The sequence below is a fragment of the Chamaea fasciata genome, unplaced genomic scaffold (genome assembly GCF_029207755.1).
Source record: "Chamaea fasciata isolate MVZ Bird 193981 ecotype frontalis unplaced genomic scaffold, bChaFas1.0.hap1 SCAF_3, whole genome shotgun sequence".
Classification (NCBI taxonomy): domain Eukaryota; kingdom Metazoa; phylum Chordata; class Aves; order Passeriformes; family Sylviidae; genus Chamaea; species Chamaea fasciata.
The window spans coordinates 22375395-22402254 of record NW_027094088.1 but is presented as its reverse complement, the minus strand read 5'-3'; the positions used below and the strand labels follow the sequence as shown (position 1 = coordinate 22402254).

The 26860-nt window shown below is 40.2% G+C and overlaps 1 protein-coding gene across 1 annotated transcript; it reads right to left on the bottom strand.

Moving 5' to 3' along the window:
• Positions 1 to 856: 856 nt before the first annotated feature.
• Positions 857 to 26671, bottom strand: INTS7 (integrator complex subunit 7). The gene is made up of 20 exons (XM_066178319.1): positions 26581 to 26671; positions 26303 to 26432; positions 25323 to 25469; positions 22688 to 22825; positions 22179 to 22225; positions 21476 to 21675; positions 20279 to 20401; positions 17600 to 17717; positions 16537 to 16671; positions 15867 to 15964; positions 14969 to 15208; positions 14152 to 14289; positions 13223 to 13429; positions 9538 to 9732; positions 8664 to 8767; positions 8211 to 8279; positions 6931 to 7063; positions 5529 to 5627; positions 4539 to 4724; positions 857 to 3648 (listed from the first exon to the last, which is right to left on the bottom strand). Exons 1-20 carry the CDS (start codon positions 26669 to 26671, stop codon positions 3361 to 3363), a joined length of 2886 nt encoding a protein of 961 aa, XP_066034416.1. The 3' UTR covers positions 857 to 3360.
• Between the last annotated feature and the right edge of the window lie 189 nt (positions 26672 to 26860).

Below are 26860 nucleotides of genomic sequence, written 5' to 3'. Positions count from 1 at the left end.
CCTGGAGCAAGGGATCAGCCAGGAATCCAGAAATGACACTTTCTGGTATGCCTGAGCACATGTTCACAGGAATGTGAGTAGCAAGGACTTCCGAGAGCAACTGGCTACACCATCCTTGGAGAAGTCAGGTCAAATTACAGAGCCTAAGCACCAAAAACTATTGTCTTAATGCTGAACTGCACATCTTATCAGCACCTCCAGTCATCTTCATTCAGTCATCTTCTCCTGCCCAGCCCAACAATTTATCCAAGCTAGATGAAAGCATATCTCACTGATTAGGAACAGATCATGATGTAGCTGTCTGCATAAGCCCTTCTTGTTGTTTGAGTTCTTAGCAGCTGTCTCAGGACCAATGTCTAGCCACTGAATATTTTCTTTCTTCTGCCAGTAAGTGAAACAGACCTGAATTGTCTCCCATTATCAGTGTGCAGCTATGCATAGTAATCAAGTTACTGCTTTGTTTATTGAGAAACACTAAGGAGATTTAAGTTGGGTCCTATCTTAGAAGTGCTTTCCAAATTCTTTGTTGCGCATCTTCAAGTACAGGCACCAGAAACTGAATGCAGGACTCAAACAAGAATAACCTCCCTGCTTCCACTAATAGTCAAGGATCACATTCACTGCTGATTGCTCCAACAGCAGCTTTCTGTATATTGCTGTGACTTTAACACCCTTCCTCACTTCTCTTTAGGTATTTTGAGACATTGTTTGCCATAAAATCCATGATTTCTGTTTGACAAGTGCATTTCCCAGCATATTAGGAATAAAAAAACACCATGTTAGAAAAAAAACCCAAAAACACACACACAGAAAAAATAACCTCACTACAAATCCAAAAAAACATAAAACACTATGCTTACATAAAAGGAGAATTTACTAATAGGTCCAGGGCCTTTCCTGATCAGCACACAACATATAACTAACCTGCAAATGAGTCAGCATGAGAAATTCTGCACAGTTTGTTAGAAATACAGGTATTTGAAAAGCAAGGCACCTTCCTATACAAGCTTATTCCCAATAAGGAGCAATTGCAATTTTCCTGCTTCTGCAGTCTCCCACACCTAACATCCAGATTCTCGGGCTTCAATTATTATTTGCTTGGCTTTAAAACGGATACAAGTTCTTGGAGTTCTAGAGGCCTCTCAGATCAGGTGGGCAGTTATGTTTAAAGAAGGAACACTTTTTACAGCTGTAGTAGGGTTAATCTCACCAGCTCACAGACAGTAAAGCCTCAGGCCAGGCAAGGCTTTCCCTGGATCAGGTTGGGTTTCTTCCTACTAGGCTTCTCAAAAGTTTAGCTGTGCACTCTGAACATCACATGACTTAAGAGAAAAGTTTCTTCCCCAGCATGGAAATGTCTTGTGATTTCTGAGTTGGTTTGGAATGGCACCATCAAAGGTTTCCACCAACAGATTGGTCAATAACAGCAAGAAACACACATTCATTATTCAGGATAAAAAAAAATTGTTTGACCTCTTAGTCTCTCTCTTTTTTTTTTTTTTCCATTAAAATACAGAGGTTTTTGTGGTAAAGACACTGATCTGTGGCTTTAATGAAAAAACCCAACTGACCACAAAGAGTTCAGATCCTCAGTCTGACAGAGAGCAAGCAGGTCAATCACCTCTTTCTGCACCATTTAACTAGATGTAGCTACAGCTACATGTATGCACACACAGCTGCATATAGATATATACACATCCCAAACTATAGGTATGGAACCACAAAAGTGGGACAGAACCACCAGTTTCCTCAGTCCGCTTGAAAGGCAGTGGCACTTCATGTCTCCTGCTCAAAAGGAAAATCATTTAAGAGGGATGCTGCTCAACTTTTCACCAATTTTATGTCTTCTGTTTCAACCTTGCATTCCAATTATCTTTTCTAGTTAGGATTACAGCCTGACCAAGATATGACATCTAGCATCATCACTTCCCATTTTTCTCTTTTTTTTCACAGTCTCAAGCCAAGAGGAATTACTGTGGGAAAACATAGCAAAAATTTCTTCATCCTGCTATGCAAAAGAAGCCTCAGCTTACTGCAATTCATTATCATATTCTCTGCACTTGAAGCAAGCAAAATCTGTAAACTCCAGTCACCTCTAGAATAAAATCAGATTGAAGAAATAACAGTATCATGGGAATTTGCTGAGGAAATAACAATAAAAATTTCTGCTTCAATGGGAGGGATTAACAAGCTCCAGTATGTAAGAAGTGTCATCCTTCCTCCTCCTCACTCAAGTGGGTCCTGCTTTCCTGCAGAGTGATACAAAAGCAGAGACTATTTATGAAGACCAGGTGAAGGTCATGTTATGTGATCTACTGCCTGTGAGCCTGGATACAGTTCTGCCTTTTATACCACAAAGGAAGTGTGAAAATTATGTATGAAGCAGTGTGTTTCCAATATTATGCTGGATCCATGTCTAGAATTGGCAAATTCCATTTCAAGATATCTTGTAAAATTAACAATTAAGCTCCAAAAGTTGGTCAAAGAGTACATAAGTGTACAAAGTTTTGGTATAAAGGACTCCTTTTAAAAGACAAAGCCGTTAACTTGCAAGTTGTCATTCATTTTAACTTCCCTCTTAAAAGAGTAAATAAAAAAACACCCCAACAAAATGAAAGGCTTCAGTAACACAAATGCATGAAAATTTAAAAACACAGTAATATCTTCCATATCATCTGAGAGACAGTGATTATTCCCACCTGCAAAACTCTGCCTCTTGCAAGACTCCCCAGACAGCAACCCCTCAACCAGTCTCCTCCCTCTGAAGTGACTGGGTATCACAAGTGAACTGCAATTTTTTTCCTTCAGCTGCATGCATTAAGTAGTGCTGATGAATTGTCATAACATACATACACCAGCCAAACACTGGAACTTGCTATTAAAATGTCAGAAAAAGAATCTCTGGATATTCCTGCCAATTCCTTCACATTAAAAGATACACACTTGGTATTACACTCATTTCTGTATAACCAGCCAAAGTGCAGTGTTTCCCCAATGTCCTGTAAGCATGACATTAGAACCTAGGTGTGCTTCAAAAAACATGGAAAGTACCAGTCAACAAGCTCTTAGTGTCCCCTTCAACTGTAGTTTGTGGAGCCTGCTGGAACAGGTTTGTAAACAGAAGTTACAGATCAGGTAGAAGTTCTTATAGTAAGAGCACAACTCCAAATTTGAGCAGCTGCCTCTGCTGAATCAAGTTCAAATTTACCCCAGACGATTTCAAAAGCAACAAACTGGCACCTGAGACTTTCTCAGGAGACGGTTATAATAAAAAGTCTTCCAAAAAAAAGGATTAAAAAAAAAAAAAAACAACAAAGGTGTCCAAGAAAAACCGCAACACCAGCTGAGCACTCCTGGGAATCAAAAGCGTGAGTAGGCGGTTCTCTGCTGCTGCTGCTGGGATGGAGGCTGTCCTTGCTGCTGCTGCAGACGGACCTGCTGAGAGTATGGATCCTCAAGAGACTTAACAAAAATCGTCGTTTTAGGCCCAGTTTTCCAGACAATACCATTTGAGTCTATCACAGAGGACTCCACTGTGATGTTGTGGGTGCCAAGGATCACAAAGTTTAGCAGGAACTGAGTGCTGAAGTAGTCGTTGTGCGGTTCCACCCTCTGCTCCATTTCATTGGTCATGCTGTCAATAGGAATCTGAGAACACAGATGGGAGGTTATAACACCATTTTACATAAACCTCCCAAAAATAAGTTTTCAGCTCTCCATTCGAAGGAGAGAGGAGGAAAAAGGAAAAATCTGTCCTCAATTCTCCTAAACCAATACGTGAGCATACTTGAGACAGCCTGACAAGCTAACAAGTCATCTTCTACCTGAGGTTCTGCTTTTTCACAAAATAATGTGAGTCTAACATCACACACTTCCTACTCCTGTTCTTTTACAAGCCATTGACTTTCTCCTATTCCTCTTCAAAACACCAAACAACAAAACAAACAAAAACCCAACCCAAAAATCCACCAAAACCAGACCTTTCACTAAGTTTCACATGTTAGCAGAAGCTAAACCCCAGGCATGCAATCTTTGATAAAAGTGTTGACTTGAATTTAATGTGTCTCCCCTCAGATGCTATTTCATTTGGACACTCTGTCCTCACAATTTCCACAGACAAAATAAAAGAACCTTCAGATGACTATAAAAAAATTCTGGAGACAATGTGGTAGAGAATAATCTATTCCTGGTTTGGGGTTTTTTTTCCCTGCAGAGTTTTGTATGACATATAACTAGGGTGAGTTTTCCTCATCTCAGGCAGATTCCTAATGACTTACTCTTAATGTCACAAAGCCTCTTTGATTGGAAGAAGAGCTGTTAAAAAAGGGTATTGACATATTGCAGACTTAAAAATCCCAGATCCCCTCCACACATTATGCTTGGCTCTGGCCAGTGCTTGAATGTCAACTGGCAGGAGTGAAGGGATTACAGAACCACCCATTCATCTCATCCTGGAAATCCTGCTACCCAGAGTCAAACAAAAGAACGGCAAAACACAGCAAAAAAGCTTAAGACTCCTGACTCCATTCTATCCACACCTTATATTCTTGTCCAGATTTGCTCTGCAGCACTGAAGAGACATTCAGACAGACAGATTGGATTTTACGGAAAAGGCCGGGCTTAGATCCATGCTGAACCACTCCTTCCACCTTGAGGGCCAACTGCTGGTTGTTTTGTACTGCAATAGGCTCTGCTGGGTTCCTTGGAGACGGGGACAGAGCAAGCTGGAACACAAGTAAACAGATCAAAATGTAATTATAAGCCTCCAGAAAAGCCAACAAAATTCAAGGATGAAAAAGGACACCTTCTCATAGAAAAAATTTCCAAGGAGAGGTTGGGTAGGAAAATCAGCAAATGGAAACACAGATATTATCAGAAGCTCATTACTAAATTAATAAACATCATCAGCAATACCAGATATTATCTTTGTATCAGTTTCATTTACTTCACTTCTCAAAAAATGTGGAAAAAATCTTCCACAGAATAGCCACGAGTATATGAAGCTGAACAAACAAGCAAAATGCAGTAAGAGTAAATATTAAAAAATTTAAGGCTTTTACTTTTCCCAGAAAAAAGGAGCACTTGAGAAAACAAAAAACCCCACAACCATAGTTATATGTAGTCATTCTTAGTCAGTGAGCTGATATATATGACAATTTTCTTCCAAGATAGAGAACATTGCTTTTTAGAGGAAAAGGACAAAAAACCAATACAATTCTATAAAAGCTGCCCTCCCAGGACCAGAATTATTGAGCTTTGCAGACTCAGAATCAACAAGAATTCCAGCTACATTTTATCTTTAAGGCTTTGCAATCAAAGAACTGAATCCCACTTGCCTAAATGACAGTCTAGTGGTTCAGAGCAACCATACGTCCATGTTATTCAAGTTATTCCTAACAGATTAACCCAAATGCTATTTGAGTTATGTATCTTCACTAAAAATGCTGAAGCTTTGTGCCTTCAGTAGGGCTTTTCTCATGAAAATCTCTGTAAAGAGAAATTTGAGGTCCTATTTGAGCAGTACATACCTTAATACTTGTAGACTGCAGCTTTTGGAAAAAGTACCTTTGAAATGAAAGGGGCACCTTCAACAAGGCAATGACAGCATTGCACAGACAAGCTGTATGCTGCAAGAAACAAGAGCCAAAACAATTGAGAAAAAGTATCATTCGTGACACAGGAAAAAGACATGTACTTGAGGTACTGAAACAGCAGGAATTTCCATTTTAAGTCAAAAAATATATTAATACAGTCATAGAATTAGAGCCACTAAGATGACAGTGACTACATTCAGCCTCTCTGTTTATATTCTGCTCCTTATTGAAGGAGGTATTCTGCTCTGGAAAAAACAAGGAGGCCAAGCAAAAGTACAGATCTTTCCACTCCTAGTGTAAGAGTTGGCAGAGCAGGATCTGCTTGAAACACTCATACACAAAAACTCTAAAAAAACAACTCCCCTCCAAGCAAAAAGACTGGCATCTATCACAACTTCATGCAATAATTCGGTTTTAAGTCTCTTGTCTACTCTTTCATTCCCTGCTGCACCATGCCTCTGGCTCAGATGAATGAACACAAGCAGTTCCCCTGAAGTCACCAAGCTGCCGTGGTGTGGAGCCAGGCACAACTAAGTTTACAGGGTTTACCTTTGCTGTGGTTTACATGATTTACATTTGTCCTATTTGGAATTGATAAGGACTGTTGTATTTAGAAACAGGGCAAATAGATGCCAGCCACGACAAACAAACTACCTTGTTCCCACTAACGTGCACTTCAGCTTTATGATGTTCATGAGCAGTAAGAGACAAACCCAGCAGCCCTGTAAAGGAGGGCGTTATCAGCTCACTGTTTGCACCCAGCACACTCCACACTGTGCTCTCTGATGACCTGCACTGATAAGAGAAATGCTACACTCCAAAGCACAGTGTTCACCACCACCAGCCCAGGGACCAAAGCCAGGCTGCCGTGTGGGAGCGGGAGAATTCCTTCACAGCAAGGACATAAACAAAGAGAATGTGCTCCAGTGTTTGAATGCGAGTGTGGTGAGGGGTCTGACAGAGACCTGACAGTTATCTCATCAGCATCTGCTGTGCTCTTTTAAAAAGAATTTTAAAAAGATTTTTAAAACATTCTTTAAAATGACTTTTTAAAAATCGATTATTATTAATCAGACCAGTAAAGTTACAGACATCCTAGCAAAATGGTTCTTGAAGTATTTTTAAACAAGTGTGTCCCTGTAGAGATCATTTGTGTCAGTAATGTAAAGTAACTGGGAAGCATTCTCAGTTACTTTACATTACTGACACAAATGATCTCTACAGGGACACACTTGTTTAAAAATACTTCAAGAACTTCTCGCCAGCCACAGATAGATGGAGTTCTGAGGTTTTGGCCCCTTTCTCTACACAATATACATTTAAAACTGTTACTTGCCAAGTAAGACACAGGAGCATACTTCCTGTTGAGGGATTCCACTTCCTCTAGCACGTGATTAAATACAGACATCATCCTTCTTTCATATTCACTTTCAACCTGAGCTGTTCCATTTGAGCTATATTCCTGGAAACTAAAAAAAAAAAAAAAAAAAGAAAAGAAAAAAAAAAAAAAAAAAAAAGAAAAAAGAAGAAACTTTTCATTATGTCTAACTTACCTTTCTCATCGTAACCTGGAAGGCACACTATCAAACAGATGTGACAAGAATCCATTAAGAAATCTTTCAAACTGTTAACTCTGTTTTTAAAATTATTTTTCCACTATAACACTTGCCATTTACATTTAAATCTTTCTTAACTACCACTTATTCACCCACTTCTTTTGCCCACTCTCTCAGCTGAAGCAGTTACAAGTCTAATAGACTCAGCATGCTTACTTCCCCTGACTTTTACTGAACCCTGCAGTGTTTATAACAGTCATGAAAATCCCACAACACAAAGCAAGATTGCCAGTCAGAATTAAAACTAAATCTCAAAGTTTATAATCTCCTCCTTTGAATAGAATTCCACCTTGCAGACATCCAGCTTCATACAAATTTGACTAATACACCTCCTAAGCAATGCTTAATTCATAATGAGTACTACTTAGTCACTTAGGATGTTCACTTTTATTACCAACTGTAAGATCACTGAGAGATTTTATCCACAGTACTTTCAATTGAATCTCAGCCTGGGAGTTTGAAACAGTGATTCAATTCATCAGTACTTCAATGTTGTTTTCTAGTGAATTTAAGTTTACTGTTAGAAAAAGAGCCAGAGGTGATGGCTTTACATTAAAAATTTCAACTATTTTAATGCATGTGTTTTCACAACTTTGGGAATAGGATAATTTGGAAGGAATACAACTTCCTTCTGTTGTATTTCACAACAGAAGGAAGCTAAGGTGCACTTGCAAGTGCAAGCAACAGGTATGGGATCTAACACACAACGACACAAATTAAAATAAGTGGCTAAAGGAGAGATTAAAAGTTCAAGTCTATATTTAAGGTAAGTCCAGTACAGTGCTCTCAAGAGCAAAATCAGTATGAAATGCAGAACGCAAAAGAGAGTCCCCAGTCTGCCAGGTACAGCACAGCAACAACAGATCCTCAAGCCAGCCCAGAATATAATTAGAAAGGTCTACAGAGAAACTTTCAGAACATTCCTTGAATTCCTAGGTTTAAAGCTCCAAGGATTTATTAATAAGCAGAAAAAGAGTATGCAGTTAACTATCAAACCTACCTTGCAGATTCTGGATCCAAAATCAGAGCTTCTATTGCATGTGAAATCAACAGGCAGCTCTGCTGTTGTCTGATATTAATACTAAGGAGTCAAAAGACTTTCAAAGTTGGCACCTAAACCAAGAAATGCAGTGTATTTAGTGGCACTTTTCCTTACTTCTGTGAAGTAATCCTACAGTTGTTACTCATTTAGAAAGCAAAGAGCAAGAACTGTGAAAACACCAAGTTATATGCTGCTCCAATTTTTGTGTCCTAACTTGTTTATCAAGTAATTCCAAACAACAATATGGTGATGTTTATTTTCAAATAGGTTTTAAGCAATTGGCAGCTAAGTTTTATGTTATAAACTTTCAAAATTACTTTGTGGCAGTCTCCATAGAAAAGAGGATTCTTATGCTTCGTGCTGTCCACGTGAGAAGGAAAGTAGACAAACTCTAGGATTTTTAAAGGATACAGTTCTACATTCCTTAGCGTTGCTGAATCTGCATCAAAAGATGACTGATACAGATCCCCATACCGGGTAGCCAAGTTTCGGAATTCCTCCATGGAGTGTTTCATCTGCAGAGACAACGTTACTAGGCAAAAACACAAAGCAGAGCAAAACAAACAAAAGCCCACACATCCAGAAAACCACTACACTGTAACATACAACACTGAAGGAATAAGGTGGCATATTGGAGAAAAATTTATAAAGTTCTTGCTTCTTCACTAAGATTAAGATTACCAAAGTGACAGACCGTTATCCATGCATTAAACAGGTTTTTTTCCTGCACCAACAAAATATCCTCCTTGGGTTAAAAACAAAGCAAAAGAAAAAACTCCACCAACAACCTCCTCCATCCATCCCCTACTGGTAAATCAAATTGCTCTGTCTTTCAATGGCCACCCACTGATTCCTCCTTGCAGACTACATGGATTTAGAAGCAAACCTCCTTGGTGTTCCATACAGTACCAAGGAAGTTGCCAACTCTCAGCAAAAGGAGTTGCAGAATCATCTTCAGGAATATATATTCTTCCTTAGTGTACTCAGTGTGTCTGAGCTGTTTCAAAGCAAAGTGTGAAAAGTTTGAGTGTACCAAGGGACTTGCTACATCCATATCCTTGGAAGCTGTGTGCATGACTGGAGGAGAAAACACATGTGCACACTCAGCTTCAAAATATAGCCTGCTACAGGCAGTAGCTACAGGTGAAAACCAAAGTTCCCGATTCAAAAAAAACCCCACTTCACAACTACTTTTCATTTATTTTGTCAAGTATGTTTGCTGAGAAGCAAAATTCCTGCCAGAGTCACAAACATAACTGCACAAGAGTAGAAGGGGAGCACGTGCCTGGTTGGAGATGCGTCCACACCTCTGAAGATCATTTCCTGATGTCATAGCAATCGTTGTGGCAATAGCTGGGGGTGGACTTGTTTTTAGGCTGTTGCAGGTACAAATAAGTTGAGAAAAAGCTTGCAGAAGGTCAATCCTGAGTTTCACAAAACCACACTGAAAGCTCAGAGGATTAAGTGGTGTACTAGCAGCCTGAAACACAGTAATAGGAATGTTGGCAAAGTAGGTCAAAAGCAAAAAATGATAAAATTACACTGCAGTGTCACTGAACATTCTCATCAGAAAACTGAATCCTTAAGTTCAATTCTAAAAGCTGTACTTTTAAAAACTACATTTAACAGGTTTGCTCAATTTCAATCATATTAAATATACATGGCATAGAAGTAACGTAATTACTAAGTCATATTCCAAGCATGTCACCCTTGTAACAAATACGACTTCAGCTGCTAAAATACTGTCAAGGCACCTATTTCCTCTTTTCCTAAGGCCAAGCCATTAGGCTTCAAATGACATTAGGCCAGAGAGTCTTTACCATAAGAAAAACTACACTGAATTGGATAGCAAACAAGAAACACAAGGACTGAAAAAGTGATTCTCTGCATCAGCCAGAAGAAAAAGAATTGGCAGAGAAAGAAAAGAGTTACCCACAGCAAGGGGAAGGGGTGATTTTTTTGGAACTGTGAAATGGATGGGAATATTGTGGGAGCACTGAACCTTGCATTTGATGAAGGCAAGAGACACGGTCTAGTGGTAAGTAAGAACAGTAAATAACAGGATTCTAGGAGGGTAGACAAGCTGCTATTGTTCAGAAAATACAGTTCTATGAAGCTTTGCTCCCTAAGAGCTTATCTGACTTGCAGAAGCATCTGTGACAGTTTAGGACATCCAGAAGGGGGTAAACTGCACTACTCAAGGTTTGATCCTAATTAAGCCAAAAATCCACTACTTATTTTTCTTTAACTGTTGGATTTTTAGAAGAACAAGCCCTCTCTAGAAACAAAGCACTGAAGAGTTTCTTTTAGACTCATGCCTGTCTTCCCCAGTGCTTCTTATTCCTCACGAGGTCACATCTCAAAGCAAAAAGTTATAATCTACCCCAAAACCTTACTAAGAACCATTTCTTTGCCAGCAGAAAATCAGCTAACTGGTTTCTCACGAAGCATCACATCATCTGAGAACTGGCCCACTATTGACTAAGGTGAGGAAACATCAGCCCACTGCAACCAATTTAAACCACCCAAGTAGATTTCAACTGAAAAAATAAGACTATTTCATATTTAAACCATTAAGCCTCTCTTATCTATCACTTTGCTTTTTCTCCTCCAAGGGCACAAAAAAAATCCCTTTTGAACTGGAATTGTTCAGTTTATTTTGCAAGGATGGTTTCAGAAAACCCTCTGTGGAAGAGGGCTACACTCCACTGTAATTGCTCTACAGAGAGTACATGCTTTTAAAGAGTAAAGTACTCATATCAGAAAATCCAGACATTTTTAGTAGCACAAATTGGACTTGATTCTTGTAATGGAAATACAAGCTTGTCTCATTAATACTGCAATTTACCTTATCTGCCATGGGCAATAAACGAGTTACAATTCTTTTTGAAAGTGACAGAAATATTTCTTTGGCTCGAGCCAAGTTCTTCAAACCCCACCGCTTGCTACTGACATATTTGAAATTGGTGCTACTTAACCAATGGCTGTAGAAGTGTTTTGTATCTTCATTAGATCACCAGCAGTGAAAAATAAACCCAATGCTTCTAATGAGACACATGATTTGTGCCAGAAAGAGCAGGACCCATTCAAAACCTTTGCTAACTCTACAACCAAGCAAACAGCAAGACAGATGGGGACTCTGGTCAATATACTCCCTGATAAGTCCCTGTTCTCTCACAGGGAGAGCCTCTTATCCATAAAGCAGAGGGACTTCTTTCCCTCAAGTGCACGAACTCCCACGAAAGAACACTCTGGAGTGCAAGACAGAGTTTTATGTATACCAAGGAGGAATTGAGAAATTTTCCGACAAGGCACTGTCTGAATATTTCATTGTTGCTAAACTGGGCTGGCTGAACATCTGGAAGAGATTCACTGACACTGTGTTTTCCAGCTAGAGTGGAGCAGCTACACAAGGCTCATCACATGCACCACTGGTCTGTGGTACCAGCAGTGCTGAGTCATGCTCTGCACTGAAACAGCAGCAACGGGAAAGCTCAAGTCAGAGGGATGAGAGCAAAAGCCTTCAGCAGCAAGGCTGTCATGTGCATTTTATGGCACTTTGCTCCACTTGGAGAGGCTGCGTTCTATAGACAAGCAGTGAGTGGCTCCTTTTACAGCTGATACACTCAAGCATGGCTGGGAAATTGTCCAGAGTGATGCAACAAGTCAGCAACAACCAGCAGTAAAACCCAATTTCCTCCCCTCTAACCTACAAAACCTGTACTTACTCCTCTGGACCAACATCCATAAGGAGGGCACTGCACCCAGAAAAGCACTATGTGCAACAAGAACTGAAGTTAGCAGAGAAGGTGAAGACAGGAATCCTTCAATAGAAAAAGCATCCCAAACCCCAAGGAAGGGGTAATTAAATTACTGGATCACAGTATGACCTATTTAAGCAAGTTATTTTCCTGCTTGTATTAAATATTAACATCTAATAAGATGAGGTCCTCCTCTCAATGTCTTCTTGATGTTAGAGAAATCGCAGTGTTGAATTAAAAGCCTTATTCACTCAGCCAACAATCAAAGACAAACACATCAGGAATGATGGGTCTTTCAGAGGACAAAAGTAGAAATTTATGTCCTTTCAGCATATTCAGGGACATTTTATTAATAAATAGTAATATCTGAACTTTATTAAACACTAATGTCTGAATTGTCATGACCCTAACTGTCGAGTGACTAAAACAGCAAAGCAGCTTCACTGAAAAGGCAGACAGAAAACTGCATGTAAAGATTTCTTCATGGAAACTAAAATATGAAAGAAAGTATTGTGTGTAGATGGATCATCTTTGCTTAAGAAGCAACTCTACAGTAGGAACTGAAGGTCCCTAATCATAAATGCTTTTTTCTTTTTTACGTTTGCAGACATCACACAGCTTCTTGGTATTTTTACCACTTCAGAGAAGCAGAAAGTATTTGCATAAAAGCAGGTACCGGTTGGATTTTATAAAACTGAGCTGTCTTCCCTCTTCTTACTATCTTGCTGTTAGGATTCCATGAGATCACATTGTCAAATAGAAGGCAACATGAACTCAGCAGGAGGGAGGGAGACAATTGAATCCTTCTCTATTTTTCAAGAAGACAGCAGCCAATTTAGGCCAATTCCCAGGCTTGACTATTACAATAGCTTTTATTCACCCAAAGCAAGGAGTGGAAAATTATAAGTATTGTCACTTTAATTAAGCAAGATCTGTCACATTTCATATGATCTGATCAAGGCAGGAAATGAGGGGTGGAGGGAGAGGAAAAAGCAAAGAGAAATCTATCTAATCACATTTGGCTGAGTTACAGAATCTTTTCTCTCAAGACGCAGCGTGTTACAACTGAGATGCCTGCGGAGGAGAACCAAACAGAGTCTGGCAGATGCCAGGCATATTTAAGAACTTCTCAGAGAGTTAAGGACAGAACCCAAAGAGCCACACTGCAGCAAGGACCCAGAACCCTCCCCACTAGAGAAGTGTGCTGACCGTCAGTGATGCTATCCCTTTGTGGTAGGATTTCAAGGCTTCAGCAATGCAGGAGAGCGCCGAGCTGTAGTTGTCCTCCTGCAGCCCTGTCAGGCACTGCTCTGCATAGGAGAACTCCTTCAGGCTGTTCAGCCAGAAGTAGAAGTGCTCTGAAGCCACCTGAGTCAGCAGGCTTTGGTACAGTTCTCTGGCCATGTCATGGTTGCCCTGTAATGACAAGAGTGTTTCTGAAAGGGAACGGGAAAGAAGGCTGGGGATTTCTACAAAACTTACACAAATAAGAAAACAGGAACATCTCCAGAACTACTCCCAGCTTAAAAACAGAAATACTGAAACTTTTCCCAATGATTCGATTGTGGCAATCCTAATAATAAATAAAAGTACAAGTGCTACTTTAAAGAAATACCAGCCTGTAAAAAAGTACAGTATTTATTTACACAAGATAATTCAATAAGATGAGAAAAAACTATGGAAATTTACCCCAGCATCTCATGCTAGGGTTTCTGTGTAATTCTAACCCCAACTGTGAACCGACTCAAGGGAAAAGGGAAACAGTGTATTTTTCTTCCTTTTTTCACAGTGAAGAAAGAGAACCATACATCACATTCCAAAGAGCAGTCAGACAATACAGATTAGGTATGTGCTCAAGAAAGTGCCAGGACATCACTTCCCTCCTTCTCAAATACTTCAAAAGGACAAGTGAAAAAACATTTTGATGGGATGAGTGTCCCAAATGATGTATGTCTGGATCTGCATTCCAGGGAATCAGGAGAGAATCAGGAGGGAAAGTGATTTTTATTTTTTTTTCCCCCCATTCACTTCATCCTCCCAAGTCCTACAATTTTCCTTTTTCCCTTATCCAATTCAAAGAAATCCCTGGCATTCCTTCAATCACAGCAAACCATTTTTCTCCAGGTATTTTCACTTACCATTCTGGAAGCCTGCCTGGCTATCCTGTAGGCTGTCCATCCATTGGAGGCATTCTCAAGCTGCTGTTTGATAACAGTTTTGATTTCTGTGGACAAAGCTTTCTGACTGGAAACAAATATCACTGTGGCAAGAGAAACCTAGTAGAGAGTGGAGGAGTGAGGAAGAAAGTTACATTTCAGTAACTAAAGAAAAGAAGAAAAAAAAAAGCCATTTCTGTTTTATTTTGGGCTGAAAACTACATCGATTACATGTATATATATTTTAACTGCAAAACTTCTCAGTTGAATGTCTTTTCAATAGTTACAGCAACCCAAGTATTTCTTGTAGATAAAAGCAACTTTCATTTAAGGAAGCTCTACTCTGCCTTTTAGCTGAAATATTTCAAATGCTCCAAATAAATTAACAGAAAGCTTGTAAATATTTTTTAAAATTCAAATTCTTTTCCAAGTAGATGTGATGAAAGCATTTTTCTCTCTTGCAGTATATTAAGTCATTTGCCTCAGAGCATCCTATATAAATGGAGCTAGCTGCCATTTGGCCTTTAACTATTACTTTAGAGATACTCCAATAATTTCAACAGCCAGGTTTGCCTAAGCAGTGCCATCTGCTGGAAAATCTAATGGAATACACTGCATAGTACAGCTTCATCTAGGAGGTATTTCTACACTGAACATATGAAAAATTGAAAATAGTGGCTACAGACTGGCACACCAACCTGGACACATAACAAATGTCTTAGCTGCCTTTTGAAATACAATCCATTGTATTTTTTATACAATTGTTTATACAGACTTTATCCATCAAGGGAGGTCTTACCAAGAGTTCCTGCTTTTTATCTGTGGCAGATTGTCCAATTAATTTATAGAGGTCCATCAGGTCTCCTAGGATCCCATCTGCCAGGACAGGCAGCTGCATGGCAATGGCTGCCAGGCAGTGGCACATGAGGATCCTGGCATTGTCCTGGGCACTGTGCAGCTGTGTCAGCAGGGACTCCACCACGGACTGGCTCAGGTGAGGGCGGCACTTCACAAGCTTCACCATGCAAGTCAGTGTGATCTGCAAGCCACAAAAGCCACAGCTGCAATCAATACAATGCCTCCAAAACCAAAAAAGCCAGGCATACTCGCTTAGCTGCAAGCAGGACTGCAGAAATGCAGATCTGGCATTTTCAGAACTATGCACTCTGCAACAGATGAGGTTTTTCTAAGAGCCCAAGCCTTTGTTCCCGACCTACCAGCACAAAAACACATCAGAAATTCAAGAAACATTAGCAGCCTCTAACACCACCAGCCTTTAAGGTAAATAACTAGAAAAATTACTGATAGCTTCCGAAGTGGTAAAATAAGAATAATAACTTATTAAACTGTGATAATGTACGTTGCATTTCCATCTCCAAAACGCAAGTTATCTCCAAGATTCTCTTGGTTCTCCAGAGACACCTCCCTCCAATGTTCATGTTTTATTACAGCTGCTCCTCTGAGACGAATGCTCCCTGCCACCTGCAACATTCCTCTTATCCTGGAGCTGAGAGGAGTTGTACTACAGCTACGCTCAGTTTCTCTACTGAACTCTGACTATGGGCAAACTAGAAAAATCTTATCCCTCCCGTCTGTTATCCTTCTACCAGAAAGGACCTGGTGCACACCAGCCTCTCTGTTACACAAGCTGTTATTATAATTTACAGCTGTGAAGGGAAAGACAACAGTAATGTCACCTTTAAGGTTGCCTGAGCTCCTGGGCTGTCATCTTGACTACAGAGAACAAGAAGAGCTTCTAGGCCAAAAACTGCATCTTGCTCCAAAGGCAGAAGATCTACAAAAAGAAAAAGAGTCAGCGTGTTCTCTCTTCTGTTCTCTGACCATAGCTGGTGTAATGCTTGCACTGCTGTTGCAGTCATGACAGTTAAGAATCTTCCTAACACTTCTGCTTTGCCTTACTTTACTTTGATGAGAAACAATTCTGCCATTCCAGGTCATGAGTAACGATTCAGCAGCCACACTGACCCATGCAAAGCATGCATACATCTTGGGACTAAGACTTCTAAATGCCCTGTTATAATTTTGCAACAGATTTTGTGCAAAAGTCTTTCAAAGGTTGACCAACAATTCACTGGTCTTGCAGCAAAGGTAAAACAAGCATTCATTTCGCACGAATTCTACTGTGCACAGTAATTTTCTCTGAATGAGACAAAGGTGGGACCTTCCCAACCATTCATAAAGCCATACAGAATATTCCCTAGTAGATTACAGTCCCCATTCTCCCTGACCAGCATGAGGGATCAGACAGATTTACAGCCAGGTTCACAGACAGGACGAGTTAATACGTGTTAAGTGCATAAGCCTGACTGTAAACAGAGCCACTTCCCTGCCCTTGCTTTCCCTTACCTGTTTCCTGGCAAGAGGCTGATATGTTGGTCAGAATCCTCACCCCATGAGCTGCAATGCCACGGTTATTATGGTAACAGCACTCCTGGGCTAGTTTTACCAAATCAAATGACCTTGCAGTTGTAGCTGCTGCTCCTAAATAGAAGCAGGGCAAATGGAACATAAAACTGCACAGCCCATAAATATACCACATTCTTTAAGTACATCTCTGCAAAACAATTATATTGATTTAGGGTTTTTTCTTATGTTTAAACAATAGGATGAAAATGTTTTTCTCTCTTCAGACAAAACCAGAGACTTTCTCATTCTTGAACATTACCCAAATTACACACATGAGAAAGAACATTTGGACCTAAAGGTTGATGTTTCAGAACTCAGAGAACTATTGCCTTAAGAAATATTATGTCTGATTAAAAAAAGCTGGTGAGTCTATTAATTATTAAGCCATGCCAGAATGACTGAAGAGGATGTACTATTTTATTTCCATTTCTGCAGCCCATGTATTTGAGCTCATAACACCCATTAGGGCAGTCTGGCTTTCAAGAAGAAAAAAGAAAAGACCGTGATCATAATTTTGGGAACAAGATACCTTGAATCACTTTTAAAAGTCTACTCTTTTTCTACAATTTCTCCAGAATATTGTCACAAAGCAGAAAGGTTCACCTGGTACTGCTGTAGGTCAAGCCCACAAGGGTGGAAGAGTAACATGCCAGCCCACTCTTACACTCTGCTACTCAAAAATTATGCAAATCCATGATTTCAAAGCACTTTAAGCAGAATGCAGGTCAGCCATTTGAGAGGTTATATATTTCTTCACAAAATGAAGAAAACTTGAAGACCCAAAGGGAAAAGCCCTTTTCATATACCACAGTACCCAGAAAACAAAACCATCATTTGTCATGACTATAGAGTGTCCCATTTAATTTTACATATGATGAACAGTCTGACTCTTTTAGTGCTCTGAAGTTCAAAAATAGTTTTGGAAAAATGCTACAAAGTGTTTAGATGAAACAGCAGAAAACCAAACTATTAAAATGCCAAAGGTCTAATCCAGTTTTATTACCTGGAGCACTGCTGAAGTACTGTTTAATGGCAATGGTCCCTGATAACGTGGAAAGAACAGATAACATGCCCATCTTCAAGCTGTCATAGGGAGTGTTAAGAGCAGATTCACAAAGTGCCTAAAAATCAGCAGGAAAAAAAAAAAAAAGAGGTAAGAAGTCCCAAGAGCTATCTGTATGAAAAGTTTAGTTGCACTTCTCTGAGAAGTTTTAAGAATCAAGATTTTCCCACAGAAAATACTGCACTAAAAATCAAAAGTCAAGTCCTCAAGCACCTGGTTTAGAGGACTGAGGATGTGGCTTGCAGAAAAGCAACAGTGGGTCCTATATGCTAGGAAACATCAATTATAAGTCATTCATAAATTAAAAATCAGTGGCAAAAATATTATCTGGTCTCATTGATCCAATACTATAAAAGAATTTAAGACAGTTCCAGGCATATTGATTATTTTGCATTGTAACCATCTGCAAGGTCTAATATAAATATATGCCTCTGAAGAGCAAGGTTTCAAGTGTCATTTCCTTTAGCAGTATTGGTGCCCAACAGGAGCTTAAGGATCTTGACAAATAAATTAAGGTGTATCTTATGCTTTAACTCATTTGTAGTAGAACTCCTGTCTTACTTTTGTGCCTTTTGCCAGATCTTACCACAAGCCTTATCGCATTTAGGTCTGAATAACTCTTAAAATGGACATTGTTACTTAACTGCACTCAATTCCTTATGCCAACATTGCCCACAACTGAGTCATTCACTGGTTTTTTAGTCAACAGGAGGGACAGTAATATAAGACATAAACAGAAAATATAAGTATGTAATATAAGTACATTCTACTTTAGAGTGTGCCAAAACTGAATGACAAAGAGCCAGTAACAGAATAAGGAGAAGCAACACAATTAGTTCCATAAAACAAACACAAAAGAAACCCCACGGTGTTCTTATCAGGTATATGTATTGTGCAAGGGTTAGATTCTAAATATATCTGTGATTTGTACCAATTAGTATTTTGCTAATCCACTGAATAGAATGGCATCAACAGACAGGAAGATCTAATGATTGCGGTAGATAATGAGTCTTGATGTCTCCCAAGACACTGATGTTTTACTCCAGTGCCATCAGATCAGCTCTTAGGGCATTTCTGAAACAGTAACTGTGAAGACTGCCAGGAGCAGAGGAATTAGCAGGATGCTCTAGACAGCAACAGCTTCTGAAGCTGATGCCTAGAAATCAGTGAAGCCTCCACAGTGCAAAGACCAAACTTCCCAACTGACCTACACAGAACAGACTTAAAATGCTGAAGAAACTAACCAATGTCTGTGGGTAAAAAGGTGCAAGGGGCAAGCCTTGCCATGGGACAAGGAGGGTCTCTTCCAGTCCCTGCTGTATAAATATAACTATGGGGAACAACTTCCCAACTCAAAATGCCAACTTCTTATTTCAGAAGTCAGACAAGCTCTTATTATTTCTGTATGCCATTCAGCAAGCAGTAGCAAGCTTCAGACGATTGGTTTTGTTTTAACCTAGTCACTGGCATAGTTCTGACATCAGTGGAACTTTTTCCCTACGCATTTCGACCATCAGGACCCACTTTACTTCCAAATATTACATGACAATGAAAGCCACATTATCAGTGTCTCTCACTTGTACTGAGATAACCACTAATGAAATAGAACGGGATAGAGTAGCATTTTCTCCACAAAAAAATCCATAAACCCGTAATTCCTTGAAATTCCTAAAAGGAAATAAATTTCTGGAGTTAAGCCATTATGAAGAATAAATCAGTTCACTAAAGCAAAAAGCTCTGCAAACTCCAAATCATCATCTCCAAGAACTAGGGACAAAGCAGAACATGCTTTATTTCTCACACGATTGTTATCAAAAACTTGCATAGTTTTTCCTCCCAGCTGCCTTATGCTCCAACAGCACAGAGCTAAAGTAGCTTCCAGGAGTAACAAAAGCAAAGAAAAAATGACCCAGGAAAAAGCAGAGCTCTAACCCTGTGCCATTAAGTTCTTGAAGTATTTACTTTCCCATTAATGTAAACTGAAGTTATTTTCCATAGTCACTTCTACCAGAAAAAGGGGAAGGAGAAAAAATTTATATGCAGCTGTGACCAAAAGAAGGCAGCAGTAATATCTACAATATAACTCTAGTTTCCCCAAATAGCACAGGTGCACTGTAAACACCTTCTCACTGATACAACAGGAGTCACAAGGCGACTATTGGAAAAAAAAACCACATTAATGCCAAGAAATGAAATCAAAATTCCATTTGTCCTTTCAAGTACACCTCGCTGGATGACATGTTGTGACAAATCCCAGAGGCTCTGTTTTGCACCAGAGCACTGGCGTGTACTCAGTGCGCTAACATCAGTGTAAACACGCAGCTGTCACATCAGATGGAAAAGCTACTTCCTCACTGTACAAAGGCCTCCTACATGGCACATGCCTTCCTTCAGTAATAATGCTTCAACTTTAATCCTTGAGTGTCAGCTTATCCAGCTGAAGACATTCTATGAACTGCTCATTAATACTTGGTTAGTCTACTTGGCAGAGTAACCTAACTTAAGGGTATGGAGATGCACGTTACTCCTTTCTTTACCTCCCAAACCGCTCCTCTGGAAAGAATTCTACAACTCCTTGGGAAGTTTCATAATAAACTTTAGCTTAAAAAACATGTAGACCTGAATATTTTCCCTGCTCCATGTATGTGGTGTCTTGTTGGCCAACAACTTCAAATCCTGGATTGCAAGCCTCTTCACGGCCTTCCTGGGGTCGTTTTTCAAGTACTGCAACAAAAGCTGAATCTGCAAGAAAATAAATTCATTGTTTAAGAGTGATGCTACTAGAAGGAAGTATTTTCAAAATCACTGAGGAAGAAATGTTGAGCACAATGAGCCAAAACTAACTTGAAAAAGTATGAACATGCCAGCCATGGTTTTAGTCTCATCCCCACCCAGGCTACATCAGTTTTATGCAGTACTGGCTGTTGTGCTGCAGAAATATAGCCTAAATCTCCATGTTTACTGCCATTTAAAAAAAAAATAAAAGCAGCACATCAAGTGTTCTAATGTTGTTTCAGTAGACTTAGATTCAGTACCATTAGAAGCATCATCTGAAATAGAAGTGAGCCACATCAGAGTTTCAGACAGATCAATGCTATTATCCAACAGTCAGAGACACCAGCCTTGCACAGCTACACAGGGTTGAAAGAAAGCAAATAGATTTTTGTGACTCCTTTCCAAGGATTCGCTGGATGAGTCTCAAGTGTCACTGTGTTCAGAGCTGCTCTATAAATCACATCCACAAAGCTCATTATCAGAGCATAAAAAGCATTGTAGTTTTCCATCACTGCTTTCCCATTACTTGGTTTATAGTCCTGAATTTAATGAACCAATTGAAATTCCTTAAAGTTCTCCAAGAAATACACTTTAAATGCATCCTATGCTACTGAAATATTCATGTGCTTGCATGAAAGAAAGGCAAAGGGCACACCCACAACCCAAGACAATATACAGAAGTGCAAAGTGAAGCCTGGCTTCCACAGGCAAGTTGAAGTCTTATCAGAAAAAGTCAGGGTGTTTGTTTTCCTGCATGCTGATCCATCCTTGTTGATTTGAATCCCTGATTTAGAAAAAGACATATTATGAACTGTAAATAAGGTAAAGTGTGTTTGGTACAGTGCCTGGAAATGGAACCAGAGAAAGGCAAAAAATATAAAAGCAGAAGCAGGGTATTTTCAGGGTATTCTTCCTCAACAGCACACAGAAGCAACCAACCCAGCACAGCCCTCATGTTTATTTCGGTCAGCAGACAGAATCTGAGTGTTCTTAAAACGTGCTTTGTACTTCGAGAGGAAGGCATCCCTTAGGAAGAGTTACCTGCTTGGGAATGTCAACCAAAGAAGAAGCAGCAAGCAGAGTAAAGGTGTGCAGGGTAACAATGACCATCTTGGTGGAGGGATAGGATGTCACCAGCTGCTGCAGCAGCTGCCGGGAGCTGGAGGCCAAGCTGGCATCGTGGTGCATGTGCTGCAGAATAGGGATCAACTTCAGCTTCAAGTCCACAGGTGTGGCCAAACCTGCAATAAGGAAAGAAACACAGCCACAGTTAGTCCTTGGGGTGGCTTTTTTTTTTGCAGTTCTGAGGCACAGAGAGCATCTGGATTGCTACCAATGCTGAAAAGAGATTGTGCAAACACCTGCAGTGGCTTCAAATAACTCATGTAGTAGCTAGGTGTGAAATGACAGCACTATCAAGCACTTTCATGGTTGTTTAAGAAAGTTGCTCCTTGCTTCACTGCAGGTAACACACAAATTAACTCCTCTGAAGCAACCTGTGAGAGTCTATGTAAGTTTTCCATCACACGATAGATGGGGTTTTATTCTGTACCAAACAGGTGCTTCGAAAACTTAAATTTTAGGAGGATTTAAGATAACCAGACAGATTATTGGTCAGCTAATTTAAAAACTGTAATAATCTAAGGGCAACAGCATTCTGATATCTAATATGGAAATATGAATAATAAAGAATTTTCAGAGAAATAAAAGCTTTTCCTCTTTATCATTAAACATACACATATACCTTGAATCATCTCGCTGATTTTATTACATATTCCCACAGCAAAATCCCTGTGGAAAAAAGAAAGTAAGAGGTGAAATGAAAAATAAAAAGTTAAGAATTAAAAATTAAAAAAAAAAAAATTGACTGAACTATGAAACACTGTGTTTTAACAATTAAAAGTTACACAACAGAGTGCCTGCCAAAGTCTTTTTAGAACCCCTGGACACAGGCATAACCAAATGAGAAAATGAAAGCTTTCAAGCAGCACTACATTTTGCTAATATAATTCCTGTAAAATAATCCACTATTTAAGCTGCTATTCCAGTTCTCAATCTCATATTTGAGCTTTCCATTTTAGGGAAAAAATATCTGATGAACTTGTATTCAGATTTCCTTACATCAATATTGCACATAATTGTTTTGCTATAAAGGACAGCACAACAGAAAACAGTAAGGATTGTGAATGCCAGTGTTAGTGGAGTTTCCATTTTCTGTAATACGAAAAAGTGAAAAAAACCCCCAGTTCTTACTTGGATTGTGCAGAAAAGTTGGCAGCAGCAAATATAGCAGCTTCAACTTCCACGTTATCATGGGAATCCAAACTCTGGCGAATACTGTGATGTGCATTCTTCCTTTCTGGAATGATGGATGCCATGCTGCCCAACATCCTACAGAAATAAACCACAGCAAAGTCAGGAAGAACATGAAGAAAGGATGAAACCAAATAAAAATGTAAAAAGACTGGTTAGAAGGCTACATTTATATAAATATGTGCTCTTTCATGACTATTACAGAAACAAATGCTAAAAGTAAGCACGTAATTAAATGTAACAAATTTTGGTGTGTGGGTTGTGTCAGCGGTTTGATAAAAATTTAATTACATTTTGATACCTTTTAGCTTGAAATTGCCACAATGAGAAACTTACCAAAAACTTTTAAAATTAAGTGTTCACTATGGCATGGTTTATTCCCAACATCTTTCACTGATGTCGGATAAGGTTATTAGTGAAGAAAGTGCAACGCTTTTCATGTAACTGCTAAAAAAAAGTAGCAAATCAACCTATACTTTGCCAAAAATATTTCAAGGATACCTTTCAGGCATGTTTAGCATAATTCAATTAAAAGAAGAATGTAGGACTTATACTGATGGTAATTTTAGCAAGAGTTCTGTGGAAATATTTACATAGTCCTCTAGCAATAAAATTCCACAAAGTTTTGTTTAAGCAGCTCTTTCTTTCAACATGTTCTTCGTTATTGACACTATTCAAGGAGGACAACAAAAAAAAGTCAGGACAAGATTTTAAACCTAAACTACTGAACCAACAGCTATTTTAAAATTTTATTTGATGTATCCTGTGAATTTATTAGTAATTTAAGTGTTTTTGCAAACAGAGAGGATTTCTGGAAATTGTAGCAGCCTGTGAAGATAACCCTCAATCCCAGTCAACAACTGCAATCTTATATTAGAACTGAGCAGGAACTACAAAAAAACATGCAGACATATTGTATTTACAGACTTCTGAGACACCAGGGCATGAAAGCATAATCTCAAATGAAAAAGTGAAAGAAAAAAGAAGTGGACATATGACCTAATCAATCAAAGCCCTGTTAATGTCTCCCATCTCTCAGAAGTAAAATCAGTAACAGTTCTAGATGGAGGTCCAAAAAGAATATAAAGAGAGAAAGAAAAGTGCTCTCTTCACATTTGGATTCACCTGCACAGGGGCTGGAAGATGCAGCTAAGAGGATCATAGGACAGCATTAGAGACACAGATTCCAAACCAGGAGTGTGACATGAAAGATTAATTTTATTTGTTTTCCCACTTGATTCTCAGAAGCTCAAAGCAATCAGTAATAGAACAGCATTTCCTTAGAAGTTATTGATCAGAGATCAACTAGCAGTTCTAACTAGGACAAGGCTGGAGGAAAGATCCCTGCAACCACAACAAGGTTCATGTAAGTTTTGGTTACAAGTAAACAAAAACTATTTTGACACAAAAGGAAGCACTTTCACTTGGTCTAAATGTATCCTAGGCAAGATGTGATATATTGCATATAGCTACTGTCTGGGTTATGCATACAACAGATTCAGTTTTTTTCTCTGGCGTACACAAAATTTCAACACTGCAAATTCTGCTTTGCCTGGGACCTTCCACAAAATTCTTGCCATCATAAGTGGTTAATAACCTTGTTGTTGTTACCACCAATCCTTATCATTCACACTTTTTAAAGACATGTCTTTGCTTTTAACTCTATGAGCACTGTATAAAAAGCCTCCTTTATTTCACTCATAAAATCACAGGATGGCCTGGCTTGGAAGGGACCTTAAAGACCACGTAGGTCCAAACCCCTTGCCATGGGCAGGGACAACTTCCACTAGACCAGGTTGCTCAAAGCCCCATCAAACCTGGCCTTGAACACTTTCATGGATGAGGCATCCATAACTTCTCTAGGCAACCTGCACTAGTGCTTCACCACACTCGTAACAAAGAATTTTTTTTTACAAGATCTTATCTAAATCTATTCTCTTTCAGTTTGAAGCTGTTCCCCCTGGTCCTGTCACTACAAACGCTTGTAAAAAGTCCCTCTACATTGTTCCTTTAGGATCCTTTCAAGTACTAGAAAGCCACAGTTAGGTCACCCCGTACCCTTCTCTTCTCCAGGCTGAACAATCCAAATTCTCTAACCATTTTCTCACCAGAGAGGTGTTCCATCCCTTTAACAATCTTGGTTGCCTCCTCTGGACTCCCTCCAACAGGCCTGTGTCCTTCCTGTGCTGAGAGTCCCAGAGCTGGACACAGCACTACAGGATGGGTCTCACCAGAGGGGAGCAGAGAGGCAGAATCCCCTTCCTTGGCCTGCTGCCCAGGCTCCTTTTGACGCAGCCCAGGACACATTTGGCTTTCAGGGCTGCCAGTGCACGTGGCTGGGTCATGTCCAGCTCTTCATCCACCAGCACCCCCAAGATGTCTGGGCAGGGCTGCTCTTGGTCTGTTCATTGCCCAGCCTGAACTGATACCAGGGGTTGCCCTGGCCCAGATGCAACACCTTGCACTTGGCCTTGTTATTCCAGATGAGCACATTGAGAGTTACCTACAGGTTTGAAGTAAACCAGAACCATTCATCAGATTTGAGGTCAATCAGGATCATTCACACCAGACATACCGGAGTGTAATAGCCCGAGCAACTGGATCATTGCTATGGATTACTGAGAAAACTCTCTTGACAAATTCATCCACATTTAGGATCTTCTCTAAGTGCTTCTCACTCTGCTGAGTAACTTTCAGCACACACAGCCTCAGGAAGTTGTTCCTGTTAGAAAATACACACATTTCTTTGTCAGGCTATTTCGTAACAAAAACTCAAGCATTTTAAATACTGAATTATTTAACTACAACTTACAGGAGCAAATTAAGACAAGGAAAGATCTATGCTTTAGAAACAGTTGATATAGTAAAAAAGAGATTATTAATATACAATAGTATATTTTCTAGTTCAGGGAGTGTCAAACTAAAGCCCAATTCCAGGGTAATGAACCCATTGTCAAGGTGCCCCAGTGAGAAGGGGTATAAGCAAATGCCTGTTTTGTGCACACATAAGGATCCAAATCTGCTGGAAAAACACATCCAAGACTAAGACAGAGAAGTCTAATTACCACTGTCAAGTGCTGAGCAAATTTGTTTTCCTTCCTGAAGACAAGAGTGAAGATTCCACAACATCCACACACACTTTAGTAAGCTTTTACAAAGCAACTTTGATTCCATTATATACATCACTTAGACAGCAGGCACTTGGAAAAGCTATACTTCGAGCTTTGTTAGAGATTAAATATGCACGTGTGATCATTCATCCATTTATGAGTTACAATTCGAATGTGCTTATGGAGAAAAACTTAAACCAGCGAACTTAAACCAGTCACGGAGAGAATCCTCAAATCAAGAACTGCATCGTTATCACTCACAGCTACTTAAGCTCACTAAAGAAGTGGAAAACAAGTTTCAATGAAGCACAACCGCAGCAGACCGGGTACCGCAGCGGTGCTGCCGGGCAAGCACGACATCCCAAACTCCAAAGCAGCGACACGCCAAGGCACAGTGCGTTCCCACGGAGCAGACTTGAATGGACAGGACCAGACCGATACTCACCCCACCCTGAAAACATCGGCCAGCTTTAGGAACGCCGAGTTGATGAGAATAGGGAACGGGTATTTCTGGAAGAGCCTCGGAAAACGAACGACGGCTTCGCACTGCTCCCCGAGCTTGCCAGACCTGAGGCCTAAAGGAGACAGCAGGAATTACCGCAGGTTCCTCCAGCCCCGGGTCCTTCCTCCGCCCCCCGCCGTGGATAAAGCGGTACCAAGCCAAGCCCCCACCCCGGGCCCTGTGCTCAGGCCGGCGACAGCGCCGAGCCCGCGCGGGCTCACCTTTGTCCAGCTCCATGAGGGCGGAGTTGGCGTCCAGCTCCTGCTCGCCATAGCCCGCGTCGGCCAGGAAGGACTTGGCGCTGGCCGCCATTGCTGCCGCCGCCGCCGGCCCCGCGCACGCGCAGCCGCGCTCCTGACCCCGCCCGCCCGGCGCGGCCGCGGGAACGAGCGGCGGGCGCGGCCCGGAGGCCCCGCCCACTTCCACATCGCCCAATCAGAGGAGGCGGGCGCGGCGCGGCGCTCCGGCCGCTGACCAATGAGGGCGCGCGCCGCTCTTGGC

Coding starts and splice junctions, on each gene's coding strand:
- INTS7 (XM_066178319.1), bottom strand. CDS start 26,671: ATGGCGGCCAGCGCCAAGTCCTTCCTGGCCGACGCGGGCTATGGCGAG. Junction 26,433..26,580: donor CCTCATGGAGCTGGACAAAG/GTGAGCCCGCGC, acceptor TGTCTCCTTTAG/GCCTCAGGTCTGGCAAGCTC. Junction 13,430..14,151: donor CCAGGCAGGCTTCCAGAATG/GTAAGTGAAAAT, acceptor TTGTCATTACAG/GGCAACCATGACATGGCCAG.